The following is a 27,714-nucleotide window of genomic DNA, read 5'->3' on the forward strand; positions in this document are numbered from 1 at the left end:
ATGGTTAGTGTTTGGATAACCACTTCAATGAAGTGGTTAATCTTTGTTAAAACAACCTTTCCTTTATACGAACGCTGCAAACGGATAGGCAGGAGGATTATATAAGGAACGGTTCTGTACTGTTATTTAGTTTTAATCACAGCGCAACTATTCTACAGATATTGGACTGTCATTCTGAGAACAATGGCCTACAGCTTGTATTGTTCTTCGTCTTATCTTTCTTCCTTTGAACTATATGAAGTTCCTTACCCACTGTGCCTAAGGTTGAGCCTCTGTAGATATTCCAAACGTGGAAGTTTGAGCCTCTACAGACATTCCAATCTTAGCACAATCTCAACAACATGTATGCCACGGTGCAAAATCAAGGCGATGTTGATACCCTAGGAGCAACTCGTCGTCATGAGGACATCATCGATGCGTGGTCGCCGAGAGAATATCACGTACCCTCGGGATATAATCGGCTGGTATCTTTCCTGACAAATCCCGTAGGGCTCAGGTGCGTCGATATGCGGCAACTTCAGTGCTTGGTTCAACAGCAAGGTCAATATCTCAGTGTAGGTGAAGCCGAAGTGCCGCACCGCCAGGACCGCTCCTAGGGCTCCATAAATCTGAACCTCTGCATCCTATAAGGTTAAGTAGGTATTGAGAGCACCGTCAGTCAATTTAAGGAAGATTTGGCAAGTTTTATTCGCGTTCTACGTTATGGAAGGTTGGAGGTTGAAGAGAGGCCGGAGTTAGGTCAGTGACCCTGCCATGCCCGCTAGGCCCCTGCCGCCCCAATATAGACTGCGCCACATATATTAAGTGTGGCGGTAATGTTACCTTGCTCGCTGCTATGACGTCGGGGTTGAACTGGATCGCTAACTGGGTTCTGAGAGTTGTTGGGAGGCGTACAGAACTGAACGTCATGATAAATTGTCTTTTACCTTATACTCATCCTTAAGCTATCCCTAAATACGGGCGAGACTGAATCATCTGAATCCTCTTCGTATACTCATTATAACTTGCTGCGCATACGAGAGTCGCCACAGCCAGCATGGTTCTCGAATACTTCCACCTGAAGAAGGGCGCGAAGGAGAAGGAGACCGAGAAGAGCGAGGGTGTTAAATCACCCGTCTTAAGTGCAAAGGACGAGGAGTTCCTGAATCGGATCGCGTCCGCAGACGACGAGAACCCTCCTCCATTACCCGCGCGACCAACCGTGATCCTGGACAATGGGAAGCAGATCGAACCAGACGACGAAGTGCAACTAGTGGCAGAGAAAGTCCCTTTGCCTATGTCACCTCCAGAAGAAAAGGACATACGCAAGGCGGAGTTGACGACGACGCCCGCGAAGCGCTCATACCTCGCATTTCTTCCTGCGGTAGCAATGCCAAAGTTCCTCAGCCAAAAGGTCGGACTTCCTCTCCCTGCGATGTCCGAATAGATACTAAAGAACAACAGGAAAAAGCCCGCACTCAAACCGCCAATGACCTCGCCTCCGCCGCCTCCGCCCTCAAGACCGGCATCAACCTCCCCGTCGACGTCGACGCCGCCACCGCCGAGCAAGAAAAAGCCGATCTCTCCTCACTCCTCGACCGCCTCAACCTCTCCGCCATCAACAACCGCGTCTTCAGCATCTCCCAAGACTCACAGAAGCTCATGGACGACTTCACGCAGGTGCTGAAAGACATCGTGAACGGCGTGCCGACCGCCTACGACGACCTCGAGAGGCTGCTGACACGCAATCACAAGCAGATCAAGAAGATGTACAAGGATCTGCCGCCGTGGCTGCAGACGCTAGTGAAGAGCTTACCGAGGAAGATGGGGGCGAGTTTGGGGCCGGAGTTGATGGCGATGGGGTCGGGGGTGGCGGGGGTGAAGGCTGCGGAGGCGGAGAAGGTGGATAAACGGAAGGAGGAAGAAGGGGAGGAGAAGAAGAAGAAGCAGAAGAAAGAGGGGACGGTGCCGTCGGTTAAGAGGCTCGTGTCGGAACAAGGCGCCATCGCGACAATGCTGCGAAGCATCTTGAATTTCTTGAAGCTGCGCTTCCCTGCGTTGGTCACGGGGACGAACGTGCTCATGAGTCTTACCGTATTCCGTAAGTTTCCCCCAATCATCTCACCCAACTGATCCGTCCTAACACAACCCACCAGTCCTCCTCTTCGTCCTCTGGTACTGCCACAAGCGCGGCCGCGAAGTCCGCCTCGACCAAGCGCGCCTCTCGGCGGAGGCCGACCCCACCGACTATTCCGACTCCGATCTCGAGAGGAGCGTGTCGGACATGGACACTAGCTCCATGATAGCCAGCGATGTGAAAGAGGGCATCGCGCCCACCGAGGTCGACCCGCCCGTCATCGACGACAAGCCGGCGAAGGCGCCCGCGCATCTGGAAGCAGCGCTGAATCAGAAGGATCCGGCGGAGGTGCCGTTGCCGAAGGAGGAGGAGGAGACGAGACAAGAGAAAGAGCCGGGTTTGGGGAAGTGAGTGGGGGGTGGGTGATTGATGATGGATGAGGATTACGAGACCACGAAATCGGCTTGATGGCTAAAAATTGGATAATGGCCTACTTTTCCGCTTCTATGATACCAGAGTAATTTCTGTCGCTTCTCAATGTTTTTTGGAATAGGAGTACACTGAAAGGAGACATGCAGGGCGCTGATGGAAAGGTAATGAACATACGAGCGGTTGTGAAGTTTCCTTGGTCCGGCAGCACTGAGATAAATGGATACATGCAAACCAAAAAAGAATAGATTTGATTCCTCCAAACACGCGAAATTGAATTTGACCCGAATCCTTCGCGGAACGGCATTTGCTCACAAAATGTTTGCCATCGAACTGCTGTAAAATCGCACAACGCACGAACCCCTCAACAAAAAAACTCACCCGTCTCCAACAAACTCTCGCTCGCCGTAAAGCTAAACCCCCCAAACGGATCCTCCATATCGACATCCACCCCCAACCCCACCCCATCGCCCCCATTCTCCCGAAAATACATCTCATCGATCCCCGCCCGCATCCCCCCTCCCGGCCCCTCCACCGGCACCTCCGTAAACTCCCGCGCGAAGTTCTCCGCCAACTCCGGATCGGTGATCAGCGGCTGAATCGGCGGCTCCGCCTCCCGCCGCGCCAACTTCCGCCAGTCGATCGCCCGGAAAAACCGGTGCTTCTTTAACGTGTCCAGGTCTTTCGGCATGTGCGCGCCGAGGCGTTTGTTGGGCTCCTTGCGCATCAGGCGGGTGAGCAGGTCTTTCGCGTCGGGACTGAGGTAGTACGGGAGGTTCAGCTTCGCCTTCACGATGTTCGTTCGGAGCGCCTTGTCGTTGTTGCCTTTAAAAGGGTAGGAGCCGGTCAACAGGTCGTAGCCGATCGCCCCGAGCGCCCACCAGTCGACCGAGAAGCCGTATGAGCGGCCGTCGATCATCTCCGGTGCCATGTACGGGACGGTGCCGGCCATGGTGCTGCAGCGCTCGCCGTCGTTGATGCGTTCCTTGCAGAGACCGAAGTCCGTGAGGAGGAGGTGGCCATCCGCATCGAGGAGGCAGTTCTCGGGCTTCAGGTCGCGGTAGACGACGCCGACTTCGCTGTGGAGATAGTGCAGCGCGAGGATCATCTCCGCCATGTAGAAGGAGACAGTGGTCTCTGGGAGCATGCGCTCCTCGCGGAGGTGCTGGAAGAGCTCACCGCCCGGCGCATATTGCAGGATAAGGTACAGCTTCTCTTGGTCTTGGAAGGCGTAGAAGAGCTTAACGATGAAGGGGTGTCGGTTGATGCTTTCGAGGACGTTGCGTTCGGTTTTCGCGTTCTCGGCGCGCTGCTTGTACACAAGGAGAGATGCCTTGCGGAGCTGTTTCTGGGCGTACAACCTGCCCGACTCCTTGTGCTTGACCAGCGAGACCGTTCCGTATGCTCCTTTGCCAAGATACTTCAATGCAGTGAAGTCGTCTTCTGTCATCTTCTCGCGGCCATTGCTAAGCTGAGACTCCGTCCCTATCGCATTTGCACCGAGGGAAACTTGAGCACTAACGAAGTCTTGCTCAAGCGGCACTTCTACGTCGCACGTCCGCGTCTTGGCTGCATACTTCTCCCCATCGCTTCCCCGATCAGAGTCGGATCGAGGCGTGCCGTATCCGCTATTGTTCACGGTTCGCAGTGTTGACGCGCGACTATCAGTCCTGGAGTTCAAAGCTGCAAGTTGAAGCTGCAACGCGCTGACCTGTCCAGCGGCGGAAGTTGGCCTGAGTCCGGGGCTACTCGTGATGCTCGGTAGGTCAGTGAGAGTCGGTCCCACTCTCGGCGTGTTCGCTACCGATGACTCCGATTCCTCGCCGCCTGACGTGACGGGTGTGTAGAATCCACGAACAGTCGTCGTAGCGGGAGCGCCAGGTTTCATACCTCGCTTCTTCTTTTTCTTCTTGGAAGCGTTCTCCTGCACTTGATTGAAGTCTAGCCGTTTCTCGGGTAGTGGAATATCCTCCTGATTCCTCCGCTGAGCTATCCTCCCTGGTGATTGCGACGGGATTCGCATCGGGGGAGTGTGTGGGATTCCATCGACGAGACTGGTAGGATCGAAGTGGCTGGGTCGGAATGAATCGGATTCGGGCGATGTCATGGATGACCTACTCCACGTGCTGGATCGAGAGAGATTACTCGTGTTCGAGTCCTCATCGGAGGACCGCTTAGGACATTGTGCGGCCGCAGATGGAGCCATTCCGTATGAACGGCCACTTTGGAGTCGGTCTAGCTTGCTGTGTGTTAGATACTCAGCAGCGGCCGTTACGACTCTAGCCAGAGATCTAGCGTGATTCGCTTGTCCAGAGAAATAGTGTTGTCAATCTTTGTCCCGGTTAGTGTCTGGATTTGACCTATACCGCATATGCAATATTTACCTTAGTAAATCCTTCGGACTACCGCAGTAAATCCTTCGGGAAAATTTAACGTCCGCTCAAGGCGGACCACGCGCCAGTAGCCACACCAGGGCAGCAAAGGAAGCCTCACTCTTTGAAACCAAGAAACCCGAGACCCCGTTTGGGAAAGCCGACAGGGCAAAGCCGGACAGAGGGAAGAGAAAAGCGTTCTGGATGGGTGCGAGCGAGGACATAGACGGTAATTTGGCGGAAATATTAACTCTTAGGTATGGAACTGCCAGTAGATATACTGGCAAGTCGGTCAGATGTGTGTGTCGATGATAGCCGTTGAAGTGAAGGTGAAGCTGGAGAGTTGGAAAAGTGAAAAATGGCAGCGCTGGCCTTAAACAGGAACTTTGGGTGTCTTTCCAAATTTCTACGGGAAGGCCCGCCTACCAGATTCCCGATGCACGTGATGCGGGGCCCCACCGCCCCAGCCACTCTTTGTGGGTTTGTCACGTGCCGTCGCGCGTCCAGCGCGACACCACTCCCAAGACCAATTCATCTCCTCATTCTTCCTCATTCTTCAATAATCGTTCAGATACTTCTACACCCATCTTGAGCCTCTACACATCAAGGCAGTAAGATAACCCTACTGGACTCAACATACATCTTAGGTTGGTCCTCGAGATTCAACTTGACCCAGCCACACGTCACAATCCTCGAAACCCCGTCCGTTCTCAACATATTCCTCGCCTACCTAGCATCCTGCCGAGTGAGAACCACGGGTTTTGGACATGCTCAGCAATGATTTTTAGCTCGTTGGCTCAGAATGGACGGCTCGGATGTGGTTGTTTCAATGTTAAACTAAACCAGGTGGTTTTGCATCCTGGCTGGATGGGCCTGAAATGCTGAGTGGGCGACCAGACGCAAGATTTAGCGCCGCTCCACCCGGCGGTTAATCCCCAAAATAGGAACAAGACATCTATTTCCAAGTTGCAGTGGATAAACGAGAAACACACGACTTATTCGAAACGGAATTAGCGGTCGGTGTACAAGAGACATGCCTACGGAGCACAGTCATCGATGTTTCAGGAAGCCTTTTCGTCCCTCTCCTGCCCCCAACTCAACCCCTGCAGCGCCTGATCGAGTCCCAAACTGAACTGTCTGGATATCAGACTCCCAGACAGCTGTCCACCACCACCATTTCAAGCTTCGGTTCCACATTGAATATGACTTCGCGCGTCGCCGTGGCTTGGTCTAGGCACGATTTCAATCTATCGTCGAATCGCAACCGCATGTTGCTTCGGCTGCCTACGGAGTGGCTTGATTCGGTGCAAACATTGGAAGCTCACGGGTTTCATGACCGATCAATTCCATCCGCGCTGGTAGGTTGTCTACATATTGAAAGGGATGAGAACCCTTCGTATGTTCTCTGTTCATCAAATGCTTTATTTCCTTTCGTTGTATAGTGGACACAGACTCGTTCGTATTTTGTTTCACAGAAGCCTGTCGTTTCTTCCTGCTCTCGCTTGATCAGATCAATATCCATTACCTTCTTTGAAGTCAGTCTGGGACGATTTCGCTTGTTAGTTAATCCGTTGCCGTTTCATTCGTATACCTCAGTCATGAAAGTATCTTCTACTCTGCTTGTTGCCATTGGCCTGGTTGCCGATCAAGTCCAAGCGGTAAGTACATATTGATGAAAAGCTATACCATGACATATCCTTATGTTACTCTAGACTTGGAACGTTCGTGCGCAAGCATTCGATTGTCCGTCGAACACGAACAACATCTGTTCGGATGCCCAAAGCTCCGGGTTTGATTGGAACGACCTCCAGACTGGCTCGTTCTCCCAATACCAGGGCTTTGACTTCTCTGGGTTTACTTGCGCCAATTCCTTCGGCAAGCGTGATGCCCTATCCAAGCGGGCCTTTAACTCCAAGTGTATCCAAGGAACGGCTGAATGGGAAAGCGGACCGAGCATCTCCCGCGGCCAAGGTCAGCAGGGCTTCTCGATTACCCAGATGCACATCTCCACGAGTCGAGACAGCGATCTGGAGTTTGTATTTGGCATGGAGGATGGATCCACCTGCAGACAGACCTCTCCTTGCAATTCTGGTGGTTCCATTATCTCTAATACCCAATGTGGAGGTGCTACGCAGGTCATTGTCAAGGTGCCGAAGCATGAAAAAGAGGGCTGTGATGTTGGTATTCACAGTGTTATCTTCGACTGCAACACTTCTCAAAATACGACCCCACCGTCGCAGTCATCCCCCAGCTCTTCCGCAACGGATTCATCTTCCCTGCCGGTTACCACCCTCGTCGAGGGTAGGCCAACTGGGAGCAAACCACCGAGTTTGAGTTCTCCAGTCCCTTCATATCCATTGTCAAATGCAACTACACCATCCTCTACTCCAGGATCTCCGACCGAGCCAACTTTGTCTTCCAGCGTCCCAATGACGACGTCCACAATCTTTTCAACTCAAACCTTCACAATCACTTCCTGCAGCGAAGCTGTTACCGATTGCCCCGCTGGATCCACAGTCCTTACCACGTCGGCTGTCGCCGTCTCGACTACCATTTGTCCTGTGTCCGAGGTTCCTACGTCCCCTCCACCTCCTTCCGGCGCCCCTGGTGATGCTGTCCCATCGTCCTCAACTCTAGCGGAGTCAACTCCGAGCGAGTCTTTACCAGCCGTTCCTTCAGATACCCCTCCTGCGGTGCCACCGCAATGTCCAGATGTTCTCCCCAAATGCATGAACACCTGGATGTTCAAGTCCGGCTGCAACGATAATACCGACTTCGACTGCTACTGCAAGAACCCGGAGTTTACCAAATATGTCATTGATTGTGTCAACTCATGGGGCGTTGACGAGACGATCATCGCAAAAGCGTTGACGTTCCTTCAGGGAATTTGCGCTGCACAAATCCCCGAGAACCCTGGCATCGTCACCGATTGCCCGACATATATCTCAACCGAACCAACTCCTGTACCATCTTCACCAGCGCCTTCAGCCTTCACTCCCGAGCCCTCAGCGCAATCATCGACTCCTGGTTCGCCAGAGGTACCATCCCAACCCACGGAGTCCGATGTCATCGCCACTGAGATCGTTTCGACCACTCTTACCACCTGCCCCGCTGGCCAGACAGTGACCTCTGGGACAATAACCAGAGTCCTTGAAACTCCAAGCGTCTCCACAATCCTCATCACGACGACATCCACAATCTGCACCAAATGCACGGGGAGGCCCACTTCCCCTGATGTTTCCCCCTCAACCACTCCCGGAGCCCCCATCGTCCCCCCGGTACCCTCCCCACCTGGACCAGTCCCCCAAACCCCCATGACGACCATTTACATCTCCACAACCGTCACCGTTCCCTGCTCCACCAACGGAACTCCCATCCCCTCGTCCAGCACCACCTCCCTTCTCACCACCGTGGTGACTGTCCCCGCCATCCAATTCACCATCGGCTCGAGCTCAAGCATTAATCTGGTGCCGGTTACCACTCCACCCGCTGCCGGGCCCGCCCAGCCTAATCCCGGGAGGCCGGTTCAGTCCACTGTTGCGGGCTCGCTGCCTACAGCGTCGACGATCGTGCCGCCCGTGCTTCAAACCACTTTGGGTACGCTGGTTACAGCCCCGAGAAGGACGACGACAGGTGCGTTGCCGGTGTTTACTGGGGGTGCGGAGATGAAAACTGGGAAGATTCTGGGGGTTATGGCCGGTGGCGCGGTTGCGGCTTTGGTGTTCTAAGGATGTGGAACTGAGGGGGTACGGAATATATAATGGACGATAGGGGCCGTATGCGTGTCAAATAGGGGCTTTGGATGAGGAGTTTGGAAGAAGCAATATAGGGATAACATATAATTGTCGGGGCATAGTAATTCTGAAGATTATATTATATTGTATACATATTAGCGAGTCATTTTACATCTCGTAATTTCATTTAGTGACGTTGTGCGCCAGGTCTGCATATAAATATTCGGTCATGGAAACCCTTAAATAGGAGACTTCAATCCATGAGGGCATGATTGATGATAGACCATTGCTGATTAAGCAAGTTCCACTCCAAGTCTCCAACGTAGGTCATGCACCGATGATTCGACTTGACGGGTCGCAGCTCAAGATTCAATAATTCCCTCCTCCTTCTTTGTTCATTAATAAGCGGCATTGAGCTTGAATGATTTCACATGTATGAATTGGTTCACCTCTGATATGGAGTCCAGCAACTCCACTACAAAATGACTTGATACCCCACACCTGGCGGACCGACGCCTGTCCTTCAGTCACGACATATACGGCCGCAGAATTCTACGACGCTACATAATTTAATCTCCATCCGACACGAGCACCATGCCCACCGAAGTGTTTAGCCTCCGCCTCTGGCGTTCCAGCGGCTTTTCCCGACCCTCCGCACTCGAACTCCTCCTCTTCGCCCCCATCTCCCTCTTCGCCCGCGCCATCTACAAGCTTCTCAACCTCCTCCACAGCTCCCCCCGCAAACCCACCCACCCTATCCGCGTCGTCTGCATCTCTGACACCCACACCATCATCCCATCCGATATCCCCTACGGCGACATCCTCATCCACGCCGGCGACCTCACCATCCACGGCACCCTCTCCGAACTCCAAGCCCACATCGACTGGCTGCACTCCCTCCCCCACCCGCATAAAATCGCCATCGCCGGGAACCACGACACGTATCTCGATGCCCGCTCACGCCGCACGCTCAAACCGTCCGACTGTGACGGCGAGCTGAACTGGGGAACCATCCACTACCTCCAGCACGAGGAGATCACCCTACATTTCCCCGGTCACGGGAAGCGCTCCTTGCGGATATACGGCGCGCCGCAGATTCCCGCGTGCGGCGGTCCCGAGTTCGCGTTCCAGTACCGGCGGGGGCAGGATGCGTGGAGCGGGACGGTGCCGGCCGGGGTGGATGTGTTGGTGACGCATACGCCGGCGAAAGGGCATCTGGATAATCTGCGGCCAGGGTTGGGGTGTGAGTGGCTGTTGAAGGAGATGTGGCGGACAAGACCGCGGTTGCATGTGTGTGCGCATGTGCATGATGGGTGGGGGCGAGAGGTGGTAAGTTGGGATGGGGGGCAAAGTGTGTATGAGGACTTGATATGTCGGGATGAGCGAAGGGGAGTGGTGGCTGCGTGGATTGATGTGGAAGGGTGGGTGGGGTTGGTGAGATTGTTGGTGGAGGGAGGGAGGGGGCTGGTGTGGGATAGAGTGTGGGGAGGGGGGCGGAAGACAACGGTTATGGTCAACGCGGCGTTGACGATTGCGAATAAGAAAAAGTTGAGGAAAGAGGTCCAGGTGGTGGACATTTGAACATTGGTGCTCTGGTCGTGGCCTTGAGCTCGTCAGATTAATTCGGAAGATTGCATAGCGAGGTGCTTGGACTGTCGGAGCCTACTTCTTATACCGGTATTGCTCAACAGCCACTGTTATTTTGGTCATCTGATCTTCTAGTCTCCCATGAATTCAGGTGAATGGTGAAAATTGAAAAGGGAAAGGTGAATCAAGCAAATTGATATCACAGGAGCATGCATGACTGCAGCCTACTTACGCTACACGTTGACGTCGCGTACTTTAATCCAACATCATTGGAACCTTCAAAATTCCCTCTTCTACTTCACTTCTAGAGTTTCTTTTACTTCATCTGGACGTACAATTACCTCCTGTGTCATTGACCTTCGTGCACCATTCATTCATTTGTCTTCCTGTTCTGTAGCAGTCGAGTCTCGCCTGGACTTCTATCACATCCTAGACCTGGATTGAACACGCGATGACATTGCTGTTTCACCTCGAGTCAGTACTTCATTCACCATGCCCCTAGTTCTTACCGAAGAGAATGGAGTAGTTCCTGGTGAAGAGGTACCTACGAACGAAGAAATTGTCATGGTAGAAAATGTTGTGGATACGGTAAGACTTGGAACCTACACAAAAGCAGTGCTGGGGCGTATTGAGATCTGTAAACCCAGTTTACTAATTCTTGTAAAGGATCTGTATGAGAGTGTTAAAGTCTTAAAGAACGCCTAGAAAATAAAGCGCCGCGGTAGGGGGGTAGGAAATTGAGACGACCATGGTGTGTCAAAGTGCAGTGTATCGCTTATGAAAGAAGAAATAATATAAATATGATTAACCTGTCATCTATATCGAATCGTAACGCCCGTGGTATATTCGCGGACCAACCCGCCCAATGGACCTAAGCGCAAAACCCAAACCATTCCAACCCACACCGGTCTAACCCCTATCTTCATTTATCCAACCGCTTCATCACCACCTTCCCCACCCCCCTCACAATCTTCCACCCGATCTTAAAAAACCACCACACCACTTTCGCCGCAAACACCAACACCCCCAACACCACCCGCACCGGCCAACTAAACTCCTTCTCCCCCTCCTCCCGCTTCACGATCTTCGACCGCCCCTTCCGATCCTTCTTGATATCCACCCCCAGATCCCCACCGATCCCATCCATCATCTCAAACACCTCGCCCTTCCAGTCGTACGTCTTGAGATCCTGCCTGGACGTCGGCCACGTGCGGGAGGGCTCGAGCCCTGGACCACCGCGATCGTGGTGATTCTCCTCAGCAATGCCGTTGGTTGCGGGCTTCTTCGTCTTGAACCGTCGTTTTCGAGATGTTGGATCCTCCTGGCTCCACGGATCCGTCTCCCACGGCTTGATTGGCGGCGCCATGAACTCGAGACCCCGATCCTTTCCCCTTCGCGCCTCGGCTGCCGCGACGATGAATGCGGTCGAGGATAGGAGGTCGAATGCGTACGCGTTGTGGAGCTTCTTCATCCCGTCCACGTTCAGGGAGAGCATGCCTGTGGCGAGATCGAGGCGGACGAGGGTGGACCCGTCGGGGCCGTCCTGGGGGTTCTCCCGCGCTGGGAGAGGAGGTGGACCAGGCATTGGTGGTGGTGGAGCGGGGCGGGAGAGGGTGGGGGAGCTGGTGTCGAGCTTGAGGGTTGGGATGCTACGGGAGTGGGCGTGGTTAGGCGGTTGTGGGCCCCCGGTGTGTGCCGGTTCAGGAGGTGCGGGAAACTGTGATGAGGGAACATCTGGGGTCACCGCGGCGTTGAGAGAGGATGGGTTGGCGGCGGGGGATACGGCGGACGTTGGATTCGGGGCCCCCTCAGGTTTGAGAATACTGATGCTGATCTCTTGGGCGCCCATGGGAGCAAGGGTAGACTCGGACGGCCCAAACGCAGTGCGAGATATGTCGCCTTTTACCACGACCTTGAAAAATCCGAGTCGTGGATGACGCAGCTCGTACTCCCCTGTCTTCGGGCCCGTCTTCGACCAGTAGAGATCTGCGCTCTCTTGGTCCGCAGCTTGTGCGACAACTTGCTGAGCGAGTGCCTGGGCTTGCGGCGACTGAGCACATGGATCGTCAATGGCGAGTTGCTTTGCCATGGGACTTGCGGCAGCCATTTCCAGTGCTTGAAGGCTCGCAAGGATCGGGAAGATAGTGCTGATGTGCGCACTAATCCCGGTGGGCTGGGTCGTGCCTTGCGGGTCGATAGCAGATGCCGGCGAGAAAAGACTGGCATAGGGAGTGTAGGGAGTGTTGATTGCGAAGCTGCCACTTTTCGTGGTGGATGCATCGGGCGGAGGCGGTGGCACGAGGCTGAGATGTGCAATAGGGAGGATATCCGGACGGGTAGGATGATGACGGAATACGATCAGTTCATGCTCTTGATCCTCCGATCCAAGCGGATCGTCGGCAGCGGGGAACGAGGACTGCGCGATGCTATAGAATGGGAGATGGGCATTCGGCCCAAAGCTGAGACCAGGTCCTTCTTTTGTCCTTGTCCTCGCGCTGGTGGGATGCAATGCGGCAGCGGAGCGATGTAGTTTAAAACAGTAAGGCCGTGTACTCGGAGGCGTGACCATGCCGTTCGATACGTCCCACAAGCCTCCAACCTCATGCACAGGCGTGACGTACGGCATGGCAGAGCTCCGCGGTCGCTCAACGTATAGTTGTGCTGGGTACGCAAGCCGGTTTCCTTGTTCCATCGGGAACGCATAAGGCTGCTGGACGGGCGGAGCACGAAAGTGTTGCATCGCGGTCGGCAGTGTATGATTGTATTGCGGGAACATGGATCGGATAGGAGGGGCCTCGGCTGACACGGGAGTTTTGGTATATTCTTCTGCGCCTCGCTCGGGGGAGTTCTGCTGGGTTGGAACCGCTGTCGTTGCTGGCGACACAGCAGACATGGGTTTCGATGATGAAGGGGTGGTGAACACGTTTGCTGACATCGGGCCGACTGCGCTATTGGCGTTGGACGCACCGGGTCCGGCACTATCGTTTCGATCAGGAGCCTTGCCCTTAATGTCCACTCGGTTGGTGGCGCTCGACGCAGACACAGGCGCCGTATATGAACCGGTATATCCCCCATAGTGCTGAGTCGGCACTTGCGGGGATACCGCCCTCCTTCTATGCACCGGAACATATTGATCCATACTCGGTCGTTGCTCTGCTCGATCGAAACTAGGTCGCCGCCTCTCCATACTTGGCCTCGCGCTATCCAAGCTCGGGCGTGAACCTGGTCGACTACGATCTAGACTCGGCCGCCCTTCGACGCCCTTGCCCTTTCCTTCCACCGTTCCGAGCGAGATGGCCGAGTCGTTCACGTCAGGAAACCCGACATCCATCCGCTCGACGGGCGCAGACAGCTGTTGAGCAAAGTCCGGGGAGTCACTGTTGCTCCGCCTGGGAGGGGACACAGTCCTTCCCCTCCTTCCGGCTGGAGAGGGTCCTCGCCTTCCTGTCGGAGAAGGCCCTCGCATCCGTGGTCCTGGTGATGTGGTCCGCAAGCTAGGTGGAGGTGTCGCGGACGACTTACTACGTTGCCGGGGTAGTGACGAGGCCCTTGGAGGATGGGGGTCGCTGTTCCCACCGCGATTGATGATCGGTCCCGAAGCTGCCGATCCTGAGCGATGGTATGGGACAGAATTGCTCGGATGTTGTGGTTGGTCCGCGTACGGGATATGGACTGGTGCAGGCGCCGCGATTGGGACGGGCTGCGGATCGATCTTAATGGGAATCTCCTGGAAGTCGATGGGGGTGGCTCTGGTGCCGGTGGACGGGGTGATCATGTCGTGGAAGTCATGGCGCGGGGTTGGTGTATGGGGAGAGGCGCCTTGCTTGGTCTTTGGGATAGTAACGGCTGGTCGAGAAGTATGATTGCGGCTCGGTGGACGTCGAGCAGGGTTCGGATCGATGGAAGGGAACAATACCAGAGACGGTCGACGTTGCTGCGGGTATTGTTGCGTTTGCTGCTGCTGCTGGGCAGACTGCTGTTGGACGGTCGCCATCTTTTCCAGAGTCTCTTTCTCGCTATCGGGACAGACCTCTGAAGCTATTTCGCAGCGATTGCTAAAAATAACACCAGCACCAGATGAAAAGAACGTCGCTCACAGAGCAAAAGTAGAGACGAGATACACAACGAAACTCTCAAGGACTCAACTACATCAAGGACACAGTCCCTTCAGCAACGCGATCCGAATAGAAAAGAAAATGCAGAGACACAGACTCCGCTCGAAGTTCACCGATCAAGAAAGCAGAACAACAGAAAAGCTACGGAAACCTCCCACCGAGCAGCGGATATGCGCCAGGATATATCCGTCCATCAAACATCTCCTCCCTTCCCCATCCAATCGCCCTCGCTGCTATACCGCATGAATAGCGTCTACAATGTTCATTCTTAGCCTCCCACCTTGCACTACCAGCCAGATGCATCCATCCTCTACGCGGTTCTGCACCTCCTCCCAGGATCTAACCCGCATGCGTCGCCCTCCGCGCCGCGGCCGGGGTGCCACCGGGTGAGGAAAGCGCTGGCATCGCTATTTCTGTGCGATGTGACGCTCGGCGAGGAAGGGATCGAGGCAGCGAGAGGTAGGGTGCGGGAGGGGAGAGGATGTGGTTGGGTGGAGGTGAGGATATAAGCGCTGTGATGGACATGGGGGAGATACTGTGGGACTGTGCGGTGGAGTGGGTGATTGGTGGGGAAGGGACCAGGGGAGGAGAAAGGATGCGGGCTGGGAAGCCACAGCGCGAAGAGGGCTTGAGGGGTATGGTTTTGGTTTGGGTTTTTGTTTGGGAGACGATGATCGGGGTTGTTTATTATTATTGAGCGCTGGGATGAGTATATGTGAGGGAATGGGTCATGTGAGTAAGACCATATTAAAGGAGGAAACAAAGGGATACCAAGTGCGAGGCAGTGAAAACTCCAGATAGCTTTACAAATCTCTGTACAGGAAAGATCCAAGTGCTCGGATGATATATATACGGCCTCCACGAGGCTCTCAGATTCATATACAAATTTGCAGTAAGAAATGGCAGAAGGAAAGGAGCCATCGCAGCTTCAACGCCGCCCACCGGAGTTCCCCTATCCATATCCGAATCATGCATGCTACCTATCCATCATATCGACATAAATCATCCGAACCTTTTCGTCCCGAACGCCATGAACCATGCGAAGAAATCGTGAACGCCGCCAGGTGAGCCGCGCTTTTATATCGCCGTCATAAATCGTGAGGATCGCATCATCGCGGCGCATCTCGCTCGGGGGCAGCGGTGGAGGCAGAAGCACCTCCGTCGCCCATCTCTTCCTCTCTCCTCGATCTCCTCTGCAACACGTCCGCCACCCTCGCCGTCAATCCCCGGCTCCTCCTCCTATTCTCCTCCCCCTCCTCCGCTCCATCACTCCTCCTTTCCTCCGACACCAGCTCCACGCCTCCCGCCCCACCAACCGCCTCACCACGTCCCACCGCCGCGCCGTTCTCGCCACTCGCACCACCGCTCGCCTGCTCCTGCGCCCGGCTCTGCTGTCGCACGAGCTGCAGCGCAGCGATGCGCTCTTCGCGGGAAGCTGTGAGCATGTGGTGCCGGTTAAGGAGGTCACGGATGGCGGAGAAGCGGCGGGAGGAGCGAGGGTTGGCGGATACGGGCGGGGGGGCGAGGGTGTCAGATGGCTGGGTGGGGGTGGATGGATCGGAAGGGTCGGGTTGCAGTTGGGATTCGGCCGTAGAATCGGGGGCGCGGAGGTCGACGCGGCTGGAAGAAGGGAAGTTAGCAAGGTTCGAAGGGGGAGGGGTTAAGACTTACCAGAGTGGACAGGTTCCGCTGACATTGAGGAGCCATGGGTCGATGCATTGAGGGTGGTATTTGTGGTCGCAGGGTAAGACGCGCACTTCTTCGCCTTTCTCGAACTCCTCAGTGCAGATACTACAGCCAATTCCCTCGTCCTTGGGCTCCTGGCTTGTTCTCGAGGGTCCCTCCTCCACGATAGAATCAGGTTTGGGTCCCGCTTCTAACTCCCGCTCTTTGTCTATGCCGTCCGTCTCACTTCGCTCATTCGTGCCCCCTGTGGAGACAGTGATAGCGCCCGTCGGCTTCGGAGCTCCGCCGTCCGCAGTAGAGGTCTCACTCGAACGGCTCGCTGCGTTCCCCAACTCCGTGTCTCGCTCTTTCGGCGGCTCCGTCTCGCCCCACTTCACAATCGGAAGCGTCTCCAACATCGCCCTCGCAATCCCCTTCGCCCGACTCTGCCGCGGCCGACCCGGCACGTTCCGCGGTCCATACCGCTCCGGATGCCGGTGCGCCCGGACCGCCCCTGTCACGATGATGATCAGAAATAGCGCGGTGATCACCCCCGTGATGCTGTACAGGATGATCATGGCCACGGCGGTGGATTGAGGCGAGCCGCCGCCCGACGAGGGGGACACGGATCCAAATGACGGTGGCTGCTGTGTCCCGTTGTAGATTGATTGGGCGATCGAGGTTCTCGCGATGAGGGCGGGTTGGCTTGTTTCGGGGTACATGTCGATGCTGCCGCCGACCATGTCTGCAACTGATGGGTTGCTCATGCTGTATACCGTCACCTGGGAGAAGCTTTGGCGGCTCCGGTTGTCGAAAGCGCAATAATCGAGAGTCTTCGTGTAGAGGACTGCGGCGCGGATTCTGCGTTCGAAACAGCTGTTCAGGACGGCCGCGACAGTGATAGTGGGGGGGTAGTCGGATGGGTCGCAGCTGATGAAAGCGATATTTCGATTATCGAGTGACGCTATATTCGACGTGTTCGCCCGGACCAGTTGGCCCGTGATACCATCGGCCTATAAAATACCATCAGTGATCCTGTCCACATAAGTTTTCAAAGTCCACTGGCATAACTTACCGTGAGGGCGGTTGCGCCAGTGCCCTGAAGCGGTATGAGATCCACGGGAGGGAACAGGTAATTGGTATTACCCCTTCTCCCAGTGAACAACAGGAGCGAAACCCGGTCTGTCAGCTCGTCAGGCGGCGTGGAGTTTGACGGTATGATATTCTGCGCGGTGGTCATGCTGTTGAGGAGCCATAAGCTCATGAAAAGCAAACGTCCGAGCATCTTGGGTTCTTGGTGCTAAACCAGACGATCGAGAAGGTAGCGAGAGGCAGCGTGGGTTTTGAAGAACCTTCTTCGCACACTACCATATGGTACGCCGCAGAATTGTGACAAGACGACGCATCCGTGGTAGTGGGGCGGCGAGGACCTTAAGACGAGTCCTAAGAAAGAGATATATAACCCTTCAAATAGACGTAAATGACCACTCAAAAAGATTTGTCAGGTCTCAGGTAAGACGACCGGTCGTCCGCAGCGCAAGTGGTTCGAAATCGACGAGGCGATGCAAATATGCGGCGGCTCTATCGCGAGGTCCAGCGGGTGGTTGCGGGGATATCGGCGACACTAGGCACGGAAGCGGAGGTGCTTAGAGTAGATGTGGTCATCGTCGAGCAGATCCGGCCTGATGGGTGTGAATACCTGGAGAGTTATGGACAAGCTCAGGACTCAAATTGATCTGACGGACTTGGATGTGACAGATCACAGATGAGTAACAACTAATAAGGAGCTGAGATGCTGAGCAAAAAGCTGAGCTGGAAGATGAGTCGAATGAAGGGTCTGGATTCATCATTCATGACCTGGACTGTCGGAGCAATTGTGGAGCGATCCATAGGAGCCCACGCAATCGATAAGACTCAGCAGACTCACGGATGGCTTTTGATACATCGCCAAGTGTTAAGACTCGAGAGAAATCATGGGACATCGATGGCGTCAACGGGTATTCCGTAGAGTGTGCCGACATTTCGATCCATCGCTCGACGATGGATTGGGGCCAAGAGATGTTGAAGAAGGGCGAGACATCCCACATCTTCCCCGCCATCGCTTCGGTCTATCAATTAGATGCGGCAGCTAATCACTAGATTCAAGTTCAAGACGTAGGGATCCAAAAAGCATTGGTGGCAGATGGAAGGTTTACGATATCAAGAAGCGTGGCGCTTAGCGATCAATGTCACTGTCGAATAATATCAAATCTCACTTCATCTTCACTTCTGATGTGTGACAACTTTTTGCACTGCCCCTTCCACCCCCGCGCACGTCCTTTCAATGATTTGAATTTTGAGACGATAATATTTCTCCTCTTCCTTGTACTGTTCAAGCAGGGTACGTACTCGTATATCAACCGTACTCGTACTATGTATAGTAGGAGAGAGTGGCTATCAAATCGTCGGTCGCTGAGCTTATTCAACCTGGCTGGTGGGATTGTCGATGTAACATTCATGATGGTGAGACAACCTAAGACCACATATAGTACCTATATCCTCGAGATCCTTTGATACGAAGGATTTAGCTGTGTCACGAAAGGTACGTGTACTTTCAACGATGACGCTGGATGTATTACTTCGTCGATCGTCCGTCTCGTCGAGTCCTCTATGGTTTGTGGTCTTGTGATAGACTCCAATTGTTCTCTTCTCAACTGCTCAAATCTGGGTTCAAACTTCAAAGTCATACTGAAGTTTCATTCGTGTCTTCCTCGTTTCAGACATTGCTGCGCCTCGATGGTGCGCGTTCTCCCGTAGAATCCAGTCACTTATTGCTCCCGAGAACTGATCTTTCGGGAAACTGATATTAACAACCCATGAACGATTCTAGAAGGAAAATTATGGCCACTCAAATATCCGTTTCGGCGATTTGAAATCCAATCAATTTTGGTTTTCGACTTTCTCAACTTAGGATAACTACTGATAGAACGACGAAATTATGATAGGACATCCGTACCGCTGCTAATTGAGTCCCAGCTATTGTTCTTATCACCACACTCTATTGATCGTATCGTGACAATCATGGAGACTATCGAAAACCCATCGCGTTCCGCCAGCTCCGCTCCAATAATTTTTGATCACGCGTCCCGAATCGAAAACCACCGAAACACCAGAGTTCCCCAGCTCAGACAACCCATCCCTCAACCGCCGTATCCACCTCCCTCCTCCACCGCTGCTGGCCCTCGCACATCTCCCAGAACACCTTATACTTTGCCTCCAACAGCTTCTTCTCCTGATCGCTCTTGCCCGGATACACTGCCTTCCCACTCTTACTCATCCGGTCCATAATCGACCACAGATCCTCCCCCTCCCCGCCCTCGCTCTTTGCCCGCGCCTCGCTCGCCGCCTTCGCCCCCAGCATCGCTGCGCCGTGCACTACTGCCGCGTGCACGTACCTCGGAATCAGCACCGGCATGCCGCAGGCCGTCGCGATCAGCTTCATCAGCACCTCGTTCTGGCACTGCGAGCCGCTCATGAAGATGCTGCTGATGCTGTGCCCGGCCGAGTTCATCGCCTCGACAATCTGCCGCGTCTGCAGCGCGATGAACTCCATCGTCGCGTAGTAGTACAGCGCAAGCCCGTCGACCGACTTGTCCGAGGACAGGCCGACTACAGAGCCGCGCATGTTCGGGTCCGCGATGGGGGAGCGGTTGCCAAAGAGGTCGCCGTAGAAGAAGAAGTGGCGGCCGAGGTAAGTCATCGAGGGGACTTTCGCCGCCTCGACGAGGTCTTCCAGGCGCTGGTTGAGGTAGTCGTAAACGTTGAGATTATGTCCTTCCGCGAGTGCCTTCGCTTCTAGATGCGACGGGTGCGTCTCGATCTGGTGCTTCAGCAACTCGCCCGTGGCACTCTGTCCGCCTTCCGCGAGCCATTTGCCTGGGATCAACACGTCACGGTAGGGTCCCCAGACGCCTTTCACAAAGACCGGGTCGGGACTCAGTGCGAGATGGCAGGTGGAGGTGCCGGCGACGGCGGCCAGGCGGGTGTATGCTTGGTCCATGGAGTTGTTGGGCATGGAGGTGTCGAGTTCGTCTTCAGATAGGGACACTTTCGCGCCGACTGTGCCGACCCAGCCGGCGTAGGCGTCGATGACACCCGAACCAACGGCGATGCCGGGAATGAGGCCCATTTCTGCTGCCGCGCGCTCGGATAGGGGCCCAACGTATTCACCTGCTGTGAGATAGGTTCCGTTCTGATAGGAGTAAAGTTAGCGTGCTGCATCTAAGGTCAAGGTGGCAGTGAGGGTTACTACTCCATCCACTCCCCCCATCCGCTTAAAGTTGTCTTCACACAACTCCGGTAGTCCAATCTCAGTCAGGAAATCTTCCTGCCATCCTTTCACGCTCCCATCCACACCCACCGGCACAAACCCCTGCTTGCACACCGTGCTGCAGAACGACCTCGTCTCTCCCCCAGTCGCCATATGCGTCAGCGCGTCCGCCAAATCGTAGAACTTGCACCGATTGAACAGTTCCGACGGCATGTTGTTCTTCAACCACAGCACCTTTGGAATCTCCATTTCGATGCTCATTGTTCCTCCGACATATTTCAGCAGATTGTGTCCGGTGGCGTTGATCTTCTGCGTTTCTTCGACGGGGCGGTGGTCGAGCCAGAGCACCACGTTCCGGTCGTTTCCGTCGCGGTTAGAGAAGTCCGGGCCAGTTATGCAGACTGGCTCATTGGTCTCGGCGTCGAAGACGGCGAGAGAACAGGTCGCGTCGAAGCCGATGCCGCGGATGCTGTTCGGGTCGATATTATGTTGCGACATGACTCGGTGGATGCAGATGCAGATGCAGCGCCAGATATCGGTGGTGGATTGTTCCTGATGTTCGATTCAACGATCAATAATTGTTTCTGTTGGATGGCTGATCGGACATGTCATACATAGTATTCTGTTTGCGGCGTCCAGAGACCGATGTTCTCGGATGCGAGTCCGATGATATCACCTTGGTCGTTCATTACACAGGCACGGGCACTGCCGGTCCCGACATCGATGCCGATGAAGTTGTCCGCTTGGGGACGAATCTCGTTGCGGGCGTCTACGAACATACTGGTGACTTCCGAGTGATCCAGCTTGTCAAATCCGAAATATTAGAAACCACAGCAGGTTAGAAAGAGTTTCAGGGGGTATCGGAAGCTTCTGACGACGTAATTGAACGTTGCTGAAGAAAGTTTCGAAATAAAGAAATCTTCGCGTGTAAGCTCTTACGACGTATGTAGCTTCTCGTGACTCGGAGATTCAATTCCTCCATAAGCTCATGATCGCCACCTTCGTTGAGGTCGAGAGCCGTTCTTCAACTCAACGATCTGCGGATGCGGTGTCGTCACATTCAGGTCGGGTGGGGCTCCTTTTTGGCACTGGGTCCCACCGCTCCACCCCGCCCCACCTTGCTGGTCCGCTGCCGCATCTGGTAATCTATCCGGCGATGATTGTATGCTAAACCTCCCCCTTCAACGCTATCATCACATCGGTTGTTCTAGACCGGTTAACTGGAGGCAGACTTAAGTTCAATGCCACGTATTCTAAGCCTAGGTACCTGTCCCAGCCAGCCTAAGTGGTCTTCTCCGAGGAAAATTGTATCAATATCGTCTGAGATTGGTGCAGACACCCACGTCTCGATTCTGGTTAGCAATGATTACAGATAAGGGATAAGGGATAAGGAGCAGGGATGAAACATAAGTGGAGAAATCAGAAGAAAATAAGTCTGAAGCGGAGAGTGGAGAATAGCGATATCGCGAAAACGGTCACTCTCAGTTTCTTATTCAACTGAGTGTTGGCACCACCCTTTGATTCTCTAGCTCTGTCCTCGACCTAGCCGTCTGCTGGCAACTACCATTAGTTAGAACGAACAAAAGAAGTGAATTCCCGAATTATACCGAATCTTAGCGACCCGAAATCCCGCGCGAACGACACACCGCCTTTGAGATGCGGCCCTTGTTACGTCACCGTATATTCAAGGCCTCTCCATCAAACAATGTATAAAGCGTGCCCCATGCGGCTATATATACCTAGCGTAACAGCACAGTGGTGCAAGAATTCACATTCCGTAGGGCATCACCAGGCAGATGAGTCGCTATTTGAGACGAATTCACACTATGATCCTCGCTATCAGATCAGATAGAAGCCAGAGACCTTATTGCCCCCATGGATCCTGTTTGACGGTCGCTTAGGAAATAGGGATCTGATCTTCCACGACGTGCTGGGATATATACTCGCCGTTCGGACTCGTGTTGAGACCGCAGTAAAGTTGGCAATCCCGCCCGGGAAGGGGTTCATGTTAGTCGCGACGCCAGAATCAAGTGGGTAGGCATTGAGCCTGTTGACATCACCGAAATGGTCGGCAGTATGTTGGAGCATGACGACTCTTCTCTACTCCCAACCGCGGCCCCCTCAGCCATGAGACTTGATGTCTTTCATCTAGAGAATACGAAAGAGTTCAAGGTACATCCTAGCTGTGAATCATCCCAGAGAACCTCAGGATCCAAAGCCTTTGAAACACCTGCTTGGTAGAATTAGCGAGCGAGTATGCGCTTGGCCTTGCGACGGTGCGGGCCGCAACACCCTGCCTCGTCATCGATGACAATGTCGGAGATGCTACCGAATTGAGATGATGAGCGGAGTTGGGTTGTAGGGGGCTGCTGCTGATAAACGAGCGCCTTTCAAAGACCATTTTGAGAGACGCCACAGCAGTAGATGCACCTTCATAGCTGAATGAAGCATAAAGGTGAATCGAGGATGGAAATCATGCGGTATAAGATAGTGAGTGTGCCCACGGTCGAAATGACGAGGGCTGATTGACAGGTGAGGTCCGAGACAAAGGAGATCACCAAGATTTCAGGGGATTTGTAGTTCTAATATAGACTATTGATGAGCATAGAACGGAATGCAAGTATTGAAAATAGTAAACTGTTAGAAGGATTGATGAACTGGGCAATGTGCTTCACAGAGCATCTCGGCTGCTTGGTGCATATTATCAGGGAACCATGCGTCTGGTGGCAGAGGAGGCCTTGCATCTATCCATTGTGATCATCATCGATACTTAGCCCTGAAGTGTGTCTTATGGTAAACCAAGTCGTAAGAAAAGCTGTGGTAGGTGGTTTAAGGGATTGGGAAATTCAATATTGAGAATGAAGAACTGCAGATGAAGATGGAGATTATGGATAAGTGATGAGGGTTCATCCAATGATGTGGACGGGACAGACACCCCGGACAGTTCAAGGGCATCAAAAAGAATCTATCAAGGTCGGTATGCGATCTTAATTCCATTTCCGCATAATGCCAGATGCATTTTATTCTTATTCTCGACAAATTCTAATGGATGTCAGCTTCGTGGTTAGGAAGATTATTGCAGATGACACACCGACATGTACGGACACGCCCGTTAGTGGTCGTCGTTGGCGCGACTGGAACGGGGAAGTCAAATGTCAGTGTCGAAATCCTATGATATCATTGAGTCTGATTAAGTTGTTTGATCTTTATATGGATTCTATTCTGAAAATGCCCCAAGCTGGATAAGTCACATGGCTGACTTCTTGCAGCTCGCGGTTGAGATAGCCCGTCGGTTCAATGGTGAGATTATCAATGGCGATGCCATGCAGATGTATAAAGGTCTGCCGATCACGACGAATAAAGTTACCGAAGAAGAGCAGAAAGGTATCCATCATCACCTCCTTGGATGTATTGGCCTGCAAGAAGCACCGTGGACGGTGGGAAAGTTTGTCAACAGCGCCCTGGCGATAGTAAGACCATGGTTCCCTGTCTGAATATGCCATTGTTTAACATGCGTCAGATTAAAGACATCCATACTCGAAATAAGGTTCCAGTCGTTGTAGGAGGAACGCACTACTACACGCAGTCGCTCATCTTCAAGGAGGCACTTAGCGACTCGGGTGATGGGAAAGGTGATGCCACCGTTTTTGAGGAGGCGTATCAACCAAGCAAAACGCATATCATTTCATCGCAATTCCCAATCCTTGATGCCCCTACTGCGGAGATATACGCGAAGTTGCAAGAAGTTGACCCGGTTATCGCCGCCAGATGGCATCCGAACGACAGGCGAAAGATCCAACGGTCCCTTGAAATCTATCTGAAGACGGGGAAAACGGCATCGGAGACATACAGCGACCAGATGAAAGTCCGTGAGGCGCTGTCTTCTCCTGCTCTAGAAACTCCGTCTGCTCGGGAAGAAGACGGCCAAGAGGCTTCTAATAATGAATCCTCGCTAACACGCTTCCCCACCCTCATCCTCTGGCCACATACCGACAGCTTGACGCTCTATACCCGCCTAGACTCCCGTGTCGACACCATGCTCTCTACAGGCCTCCTCTCCGAAGTCGCCGAAATGGATTCCTTCTTCTCGCAATCGCCTCAGCCGATCGACTTAACCCGCGGCGTATGGGTCGCGATTGGCTACAAAGAATTCTCTGCCTACTCCGCTGCTCTGCGTTCAGGGCCAACTGAAGGAAATGAGGAAGAGAATACTGCTAAAGACGTAGCGCAGATTCAAGCGCAATCAATCGAGAAGACGAAAGCAGCGACGAGACAATACGCAAAGCGACAGGTCCGTTGGATCCGGATCAAGTTGTTGAATGCCGTGAAATCTGCACAATCACTCAGTTCTGACCCGCTCGCTGTCCCGAAAATGTATCTCATTTCTTCAACCTCCGCACCCGATTTCGATAAGCAAGTTGTGGAGCCGGCATTAGACCTTACCTCGAAATTCCTTGCAGGCGAGGACCTGCCCGATCCCGAGAGCTTGAGCGAGATGGCGAAGGAGCTGCTGGAGGCGAAACGGGGGGATTTTGGGCAGAGCAGGGAGCTGTGGGAGAAGAATGTTTGTGAGCTGTGTGGGGTCACGACACTGACGAAGCAGGAATGGGAGGTACATGTTAGGGGCAGGAAACATAGACAGGTTTTGAAGAGGAGGGCGAAGCGGGAGAGACCGTCACGTGGTGTTGAGGGTTCAAAAAAGTGCGGCGAAGAGAATGAGGAGGGATCGGGGGATGTCATTGACGGTTATACGTCCCCTTGATCGCGAATTTTGGGGGCAATAGCCTTCATTGAGACATGAATGAGTATACAAGCTGTCATATTGCAACAGTCCCGATACGACGGCCCAGCCGCGGCCGAGAGTACCACTATTCCACACGTTGGGATCGTCTCATACACTACCAAAACAAACAAAAACAAGCGGACCTTCTCATGCTCCGCCTAAACCAGCAGCGTAAGCGAGATAACATGTCCGACTCGCTCCTCCGTCAAGATAGCCGTCGTTGAAATCTGGCCCCACGAAGAAGTCAAAGGCCTTCTGTGGGTCGAATATTGCACGGTTGGCTTCAAGAATGCCTCGCCACCCAGACTTCATGTTTCCAAGCATGTCATCGTTGAAGAACTGGTCCCATTCAAGCTTGGTGAACGCTTTTGTGCGGACATATGCGCTGACAGGGCTTACTGGAATCATGTGGATACTTCATTGCGGAATTGGTTAGCAGGATACGGAGAAAGAAGGGAGTAGTGCACATACCCGTGGATATATTCGACGTTGCTTCCGAAGTAAGTGGTATGGTCAACTTTGTTCTCGAAAAGCTGTCATCCATTAGCAACAGTTTCCCTGCTTGAAGAAGTGCTCGAAGCCACTTACAATACCGGTCACCCTGTTCCCGATAAACTCCTTCGGTTGATTTGTATTCTTCTCATCCATCAGGAAGTACGCCCTCATCGACCTCGCCTTCACCGCCAACTGCAAATTCGCCCGCGCCTCCATGTTCGCATCGCCCACCACCCTCGCCCACATCTTCACCGCGTAGCTCGCGAACGCATCCTCGCTCGTGCTCTCCTGATCCTTCCCATCCGCACTCTCAAACAATCCCTTCGCCCACGAGTGCCCATGATACCAATCCATCGCCCGGCTGACCGGGAAGAACCGATCCCCCTCGGACGGATTATCGAAGTCTCGGACGAGTGCGTTCACCCACGCCTTGTTAGTCCCTTGGCTCAGCCAGTCCTTATCGAGGTAGCCGATGACCGCGGCGGCGAAGATATGGTACCCGTAGTGAAAGTGGTGGTCGTTATAGCCCGTGTTTCCGAAGTCGTGGCCAAGGTCGCCGGAGCCGTAGCTGGCGGTGCTGACCACGCCTTTCCACACGGTATCGTACGCAAGGGGATGCTTTTGGCGATTCTCAACGAAGCGGGCGAAGGCGGATTTGAGATTGTCGAGCCCTGGGGGCACAATGCTCGCCGACCCAGTGCGGACAACGGTGGATTCCGCGTAGAGGATAGAGGCGAACTTGGCAAGAGCCTGTGAAGGGAGTGAGTGGCTAGCGTATCAAGTTCGATATTTCAAGGGGACGTACCTTGCCACTATAGTACATGCTATCCAGATTGCTCTGGTCATCCATGTTCTGACTTAATTCCACACTCGCGGATTCCTGGATCGCTTTCCTAGCCTTCTCCGAGAGAGCTGATTTCCTGACCTCCGTCGCTGCGAGATCCGGGGACCACGGATCGAACCCAATCTGATCCGGCAGGCTTGCTTCAATCATGGTAAGCTGATCAGCCTGCACTGCCGTTGCAATGCCCTTTGTGATGCTCTGCAACTGGATGTTGGTCTTCTTTGACCTTGTCGCATCGTCAAACGAGTCGACATGGTGCGGAAGTGCGAACATAAGCAGTGGACGATCAACCAGTCCGCCTTTCTTCCATCCAATCGTGTACGATCCATTTCCGCCATCAACCGAGCCAGTCAGTGTACCCCCGATGGCATACACTCCGGCAGATAGATCGTAGATCTTCTCGCTTTCCTCGCTGAGGGGATTCTTGGCGACTTGGATGAACCCATCGAAGTTTTCTGGGCCTTTAATGGTCTTACTGTCCATCAGCTCGAATGGAGGAATACCCTCGGTCCCAACCGGGGTGGCGTACAGCAGCCATGTAGAACCATCCTCGAGGCGTACCCGGTATTTTGCAGTTTGGTTTTTCTCCGAGACGAACCCCACACGTGTGAGAGTGCGGAACAGAACACCACTTTGGAACAGAGGCTTAGCGCCGTGGTAGTTCGCAGTAATGAAACCCATGCCCTGCACCACGGGAAGTGATATCAGTGCCTTGTCGCCCTCCTTGACTGACAGCTCCACTTCAGCGGAGAATTGTTTCGGGTTCCTAACTCTCAGTTTTGTCTCTGAGCCCAGTTCCTCGGCAGAAAAAACGAACGATTGGATCCCGATGGGAGATATATAATATCGCGACGGTGTCGACGGCTCGAAGGAAAATTGACTCCTCTCAGTATGTGAGACACTGATGCCCCAGCTATTGGCCGGTCCGCCGCCATTAGACCAGGTGAGAGAGTACGGATGCGTCCATGTACCATGCGATTGACTGCCCAGGAAGAAATTCGCGTAGAATTTGTTGGTCTCAACCGGTTCGTCTCCATCACCGACAGCATTCCTGACGATGGGATGATCTCCTCTGTTCTTAATCTGCGTCGGTGGCGCATCTGTTGCGATTGGCTCGAATATATTCATCGCTGCTGACGCAGTTTGGATTGTTGGCTTTGGAACGATAGCGGAGCCGCTGGGCTGGATCGTTGAGGCTGGCTCAGGAAGTATCGTAGATGGGAAAGGCTGCGTAGAAGATCTAGCGGTTGTGTCAAGCCCGGTGTGGATTGACTGCGGTGTTGTTAGCTGGACTCAGGATATCAAAACAACACCAAGCTTTTTAC

General features: G+C 53.7%; 9 protein-coding genes across 9 annotated transcripts; 4 read left to right on the forward strand and 5 right to left on the reverse strand.

Moving 5' to 3' along the window:
- Positions 1-846: 846 nt before the first annotated feature.
- On the forward strand, positions 847-2,783 carry P152DRAFT_457981 (uncharacterized protein). Its single transcript, XM_033679352.1, has 3 exons — positions 847-1,393; positions 1,444-2,080; positions 2,136-2,783. Exons 1-3 carry the CDS (start codon positions 1,037-1,039, stop codon positions 2,465-2,467), a joined length of 1,326 nt encoding a protein of 441 aa, XP_033534409.1. The 5' UTR covers positions 847-1,036; the 3' UTR covers positions 2,468-2,783.
- P152DRAFT_325836 (kinase-like protein) lies at positions 2,659-4,979 on the reverse strand. Its single transcript, XM_033675240.1, has 2 exons — positions 4,870-4,979; positions 2,659-4,816 (listed from the first exon to the last, which is right to left on the reverse strand). Exon 2 carries the CDS (start codon positions 4,689-4,691, stop codon positions 2,850-2,852), a length of 1,842 nt encoding a protein of 613 aa, XP_033534410.1. The 5' UTR covers positions 4,692-4,816; positions 4,870-4,979; the 3' UTR covers positions 2,659-2,849.
- Positions 4,980-6,059: 1,080 nt separating this feature from the next.
- P152DRAFT_513823 (uncharacterized protein) lies at positions 6,060-8,775 on the forward strand (the record flags this gene model as incomplete). Its single annotated transcript, XM_033682823.1, has 3 exons — positions 6,060-6,215; positions 6,300-6,515; positions 6,570-8,775. The coding sequence occupies 3 exons, from the start codon at positions 6,060-6,062 to the stop codon at positions 8,583-8,585; spliced, it is 2,388 nt and encodes a 795-aa protein (XP_033534411.1). The 3' UTR covers positions 8,586-8,775.
- Positions 8,776-8,860: 85 nt separating this feature from the next.
- On the forward strand, positions 8,861-10,282 carry P152DRAFT_325749 (phosphoric ester hydrolase-like protein). Its single transcript, XM_033675239.1, has one exon. It carries the CDS (start codon positions 9,186-9,188, stop codon positions 10,170-10,172), a length of 987 nt encoding a protein of 328 aa, XP_033534412.1. The 5' UTR covers positions 8,861-9,185; the 3' UTR covers positions 10,173-10,282.
- Positions 10,283-11,100: 818 nt separating this feature from the next.
- On the reverse strand, positions 11,101-14,172 carry P152DRAFT_473329 (uncharacterized protein; the record flags this gene model as incomplete). Its single annotated transcript, XM_033681224.1, has 1 exon — positions 11,101-14,172. One exon carries the CDS (start codon positions 14,170-14,172, stop codon positions 11,101-11,103), a length of 3,072 nt encoding a protein of 1,023 aa, XP_033534413.1.
- A 1,230-nt stretch (positions 14,173-15,402) lies between these two features.
- P152DRAFT_396082 (uncharacterized protein) lies at positions 15,403-16,962 on the reverse strand (the record flags this gene model as incomplete). Its single annotated transcript, XM_033676338.1, has 3 exons — positions 15,403-15,537; positions 15,628-15,913; positions 15,965-16,962. Coding segments are annotated over 3 exons (1,419 nt in total), but the record flags the coding sequence as incomplete, so codon positions are not given.
- A 1,898-nt stretch (positions 16,963-18,860) lies between these two features.
- On the reverse strand, positions 18,861-21,289 carry P152DRAFT_481688 (Pentulose kinase). Its single transcript, XM_033681837.1, has 3 exons — positions 20,882-21,289; positions 20,247-20,819; positions 18,861-20,189 (listed from the first exon to the last, which is right to left on the reverse strand). Exons 1-3 carry the CDS (start codon positions 21,044-21,046, stop codon positions 19,122-19,124), a joined length of 1,806 nt encoding a protein of 601 aa, XP_033534415.1. The 5' UTR covers positions 21,047-21,289; the 3' UTR covers positions 18,861-19,121.
- Positions 21,290-23,518: 2,229 nt separating this feature from the next.
- Positions 23,519-25,029, forward strand: P152DRAFT_473332 (tRNA isopentenyltransferas-like protein; the record flags this gene model as incomplete). The annotated part of the gene is made up of 2 exons (XM_033681225.1): positions 23,519-23,737; positions 23,788-25,029. The coding sequence occupies 2 exons, from the start codon at positions 23,519-23,521 to the stop codon at positions 25,027-25,029; spliced, it is 1,461 nt and encodes a 486-aa protein (XP_033534416.1).
- A 168-nt stretch (positions 25,030-25,197) lies between these two features.
- Positions 25,198-27,517, reverse strand: P152DRAFT_466158 (endo-1,3-beta-glucanase Engl1; the record flags this gene model as incomplete). Its single annotated transcript, XM_033680677.1, has 4 exons — positions 25,198-25,465; positions 25,522-25,583; positions 25,639-26,295; positions 26,351-27,517. The coding sequence occupies 4 exons, from the start codon at positions 27,515-27,517 to the stop codon at positions 25,198-25,200; spliced, it is 2,154 nt and encodes a 717-aa protein (XP_033534417.1).
- Between the last annotated feature and the right edge of the window lie 197 nt (positions 27,518-27,714).

This window comes from Eremomyces bilateralis (assembly GCF_010015585.1).
Source record: "Eremomyces bilateralis CBS 781.70 unplaced genomic scaffold P152scaffold_8, whole genome shotgun sequence".
Taxonomy (NCBI): Eukaryota; Fungi; Ascomycota; class Dothideomycetes; order Eremomycetales; family Eremomycetaceae; genus Eremomyces; species Eremomyces bilateralis.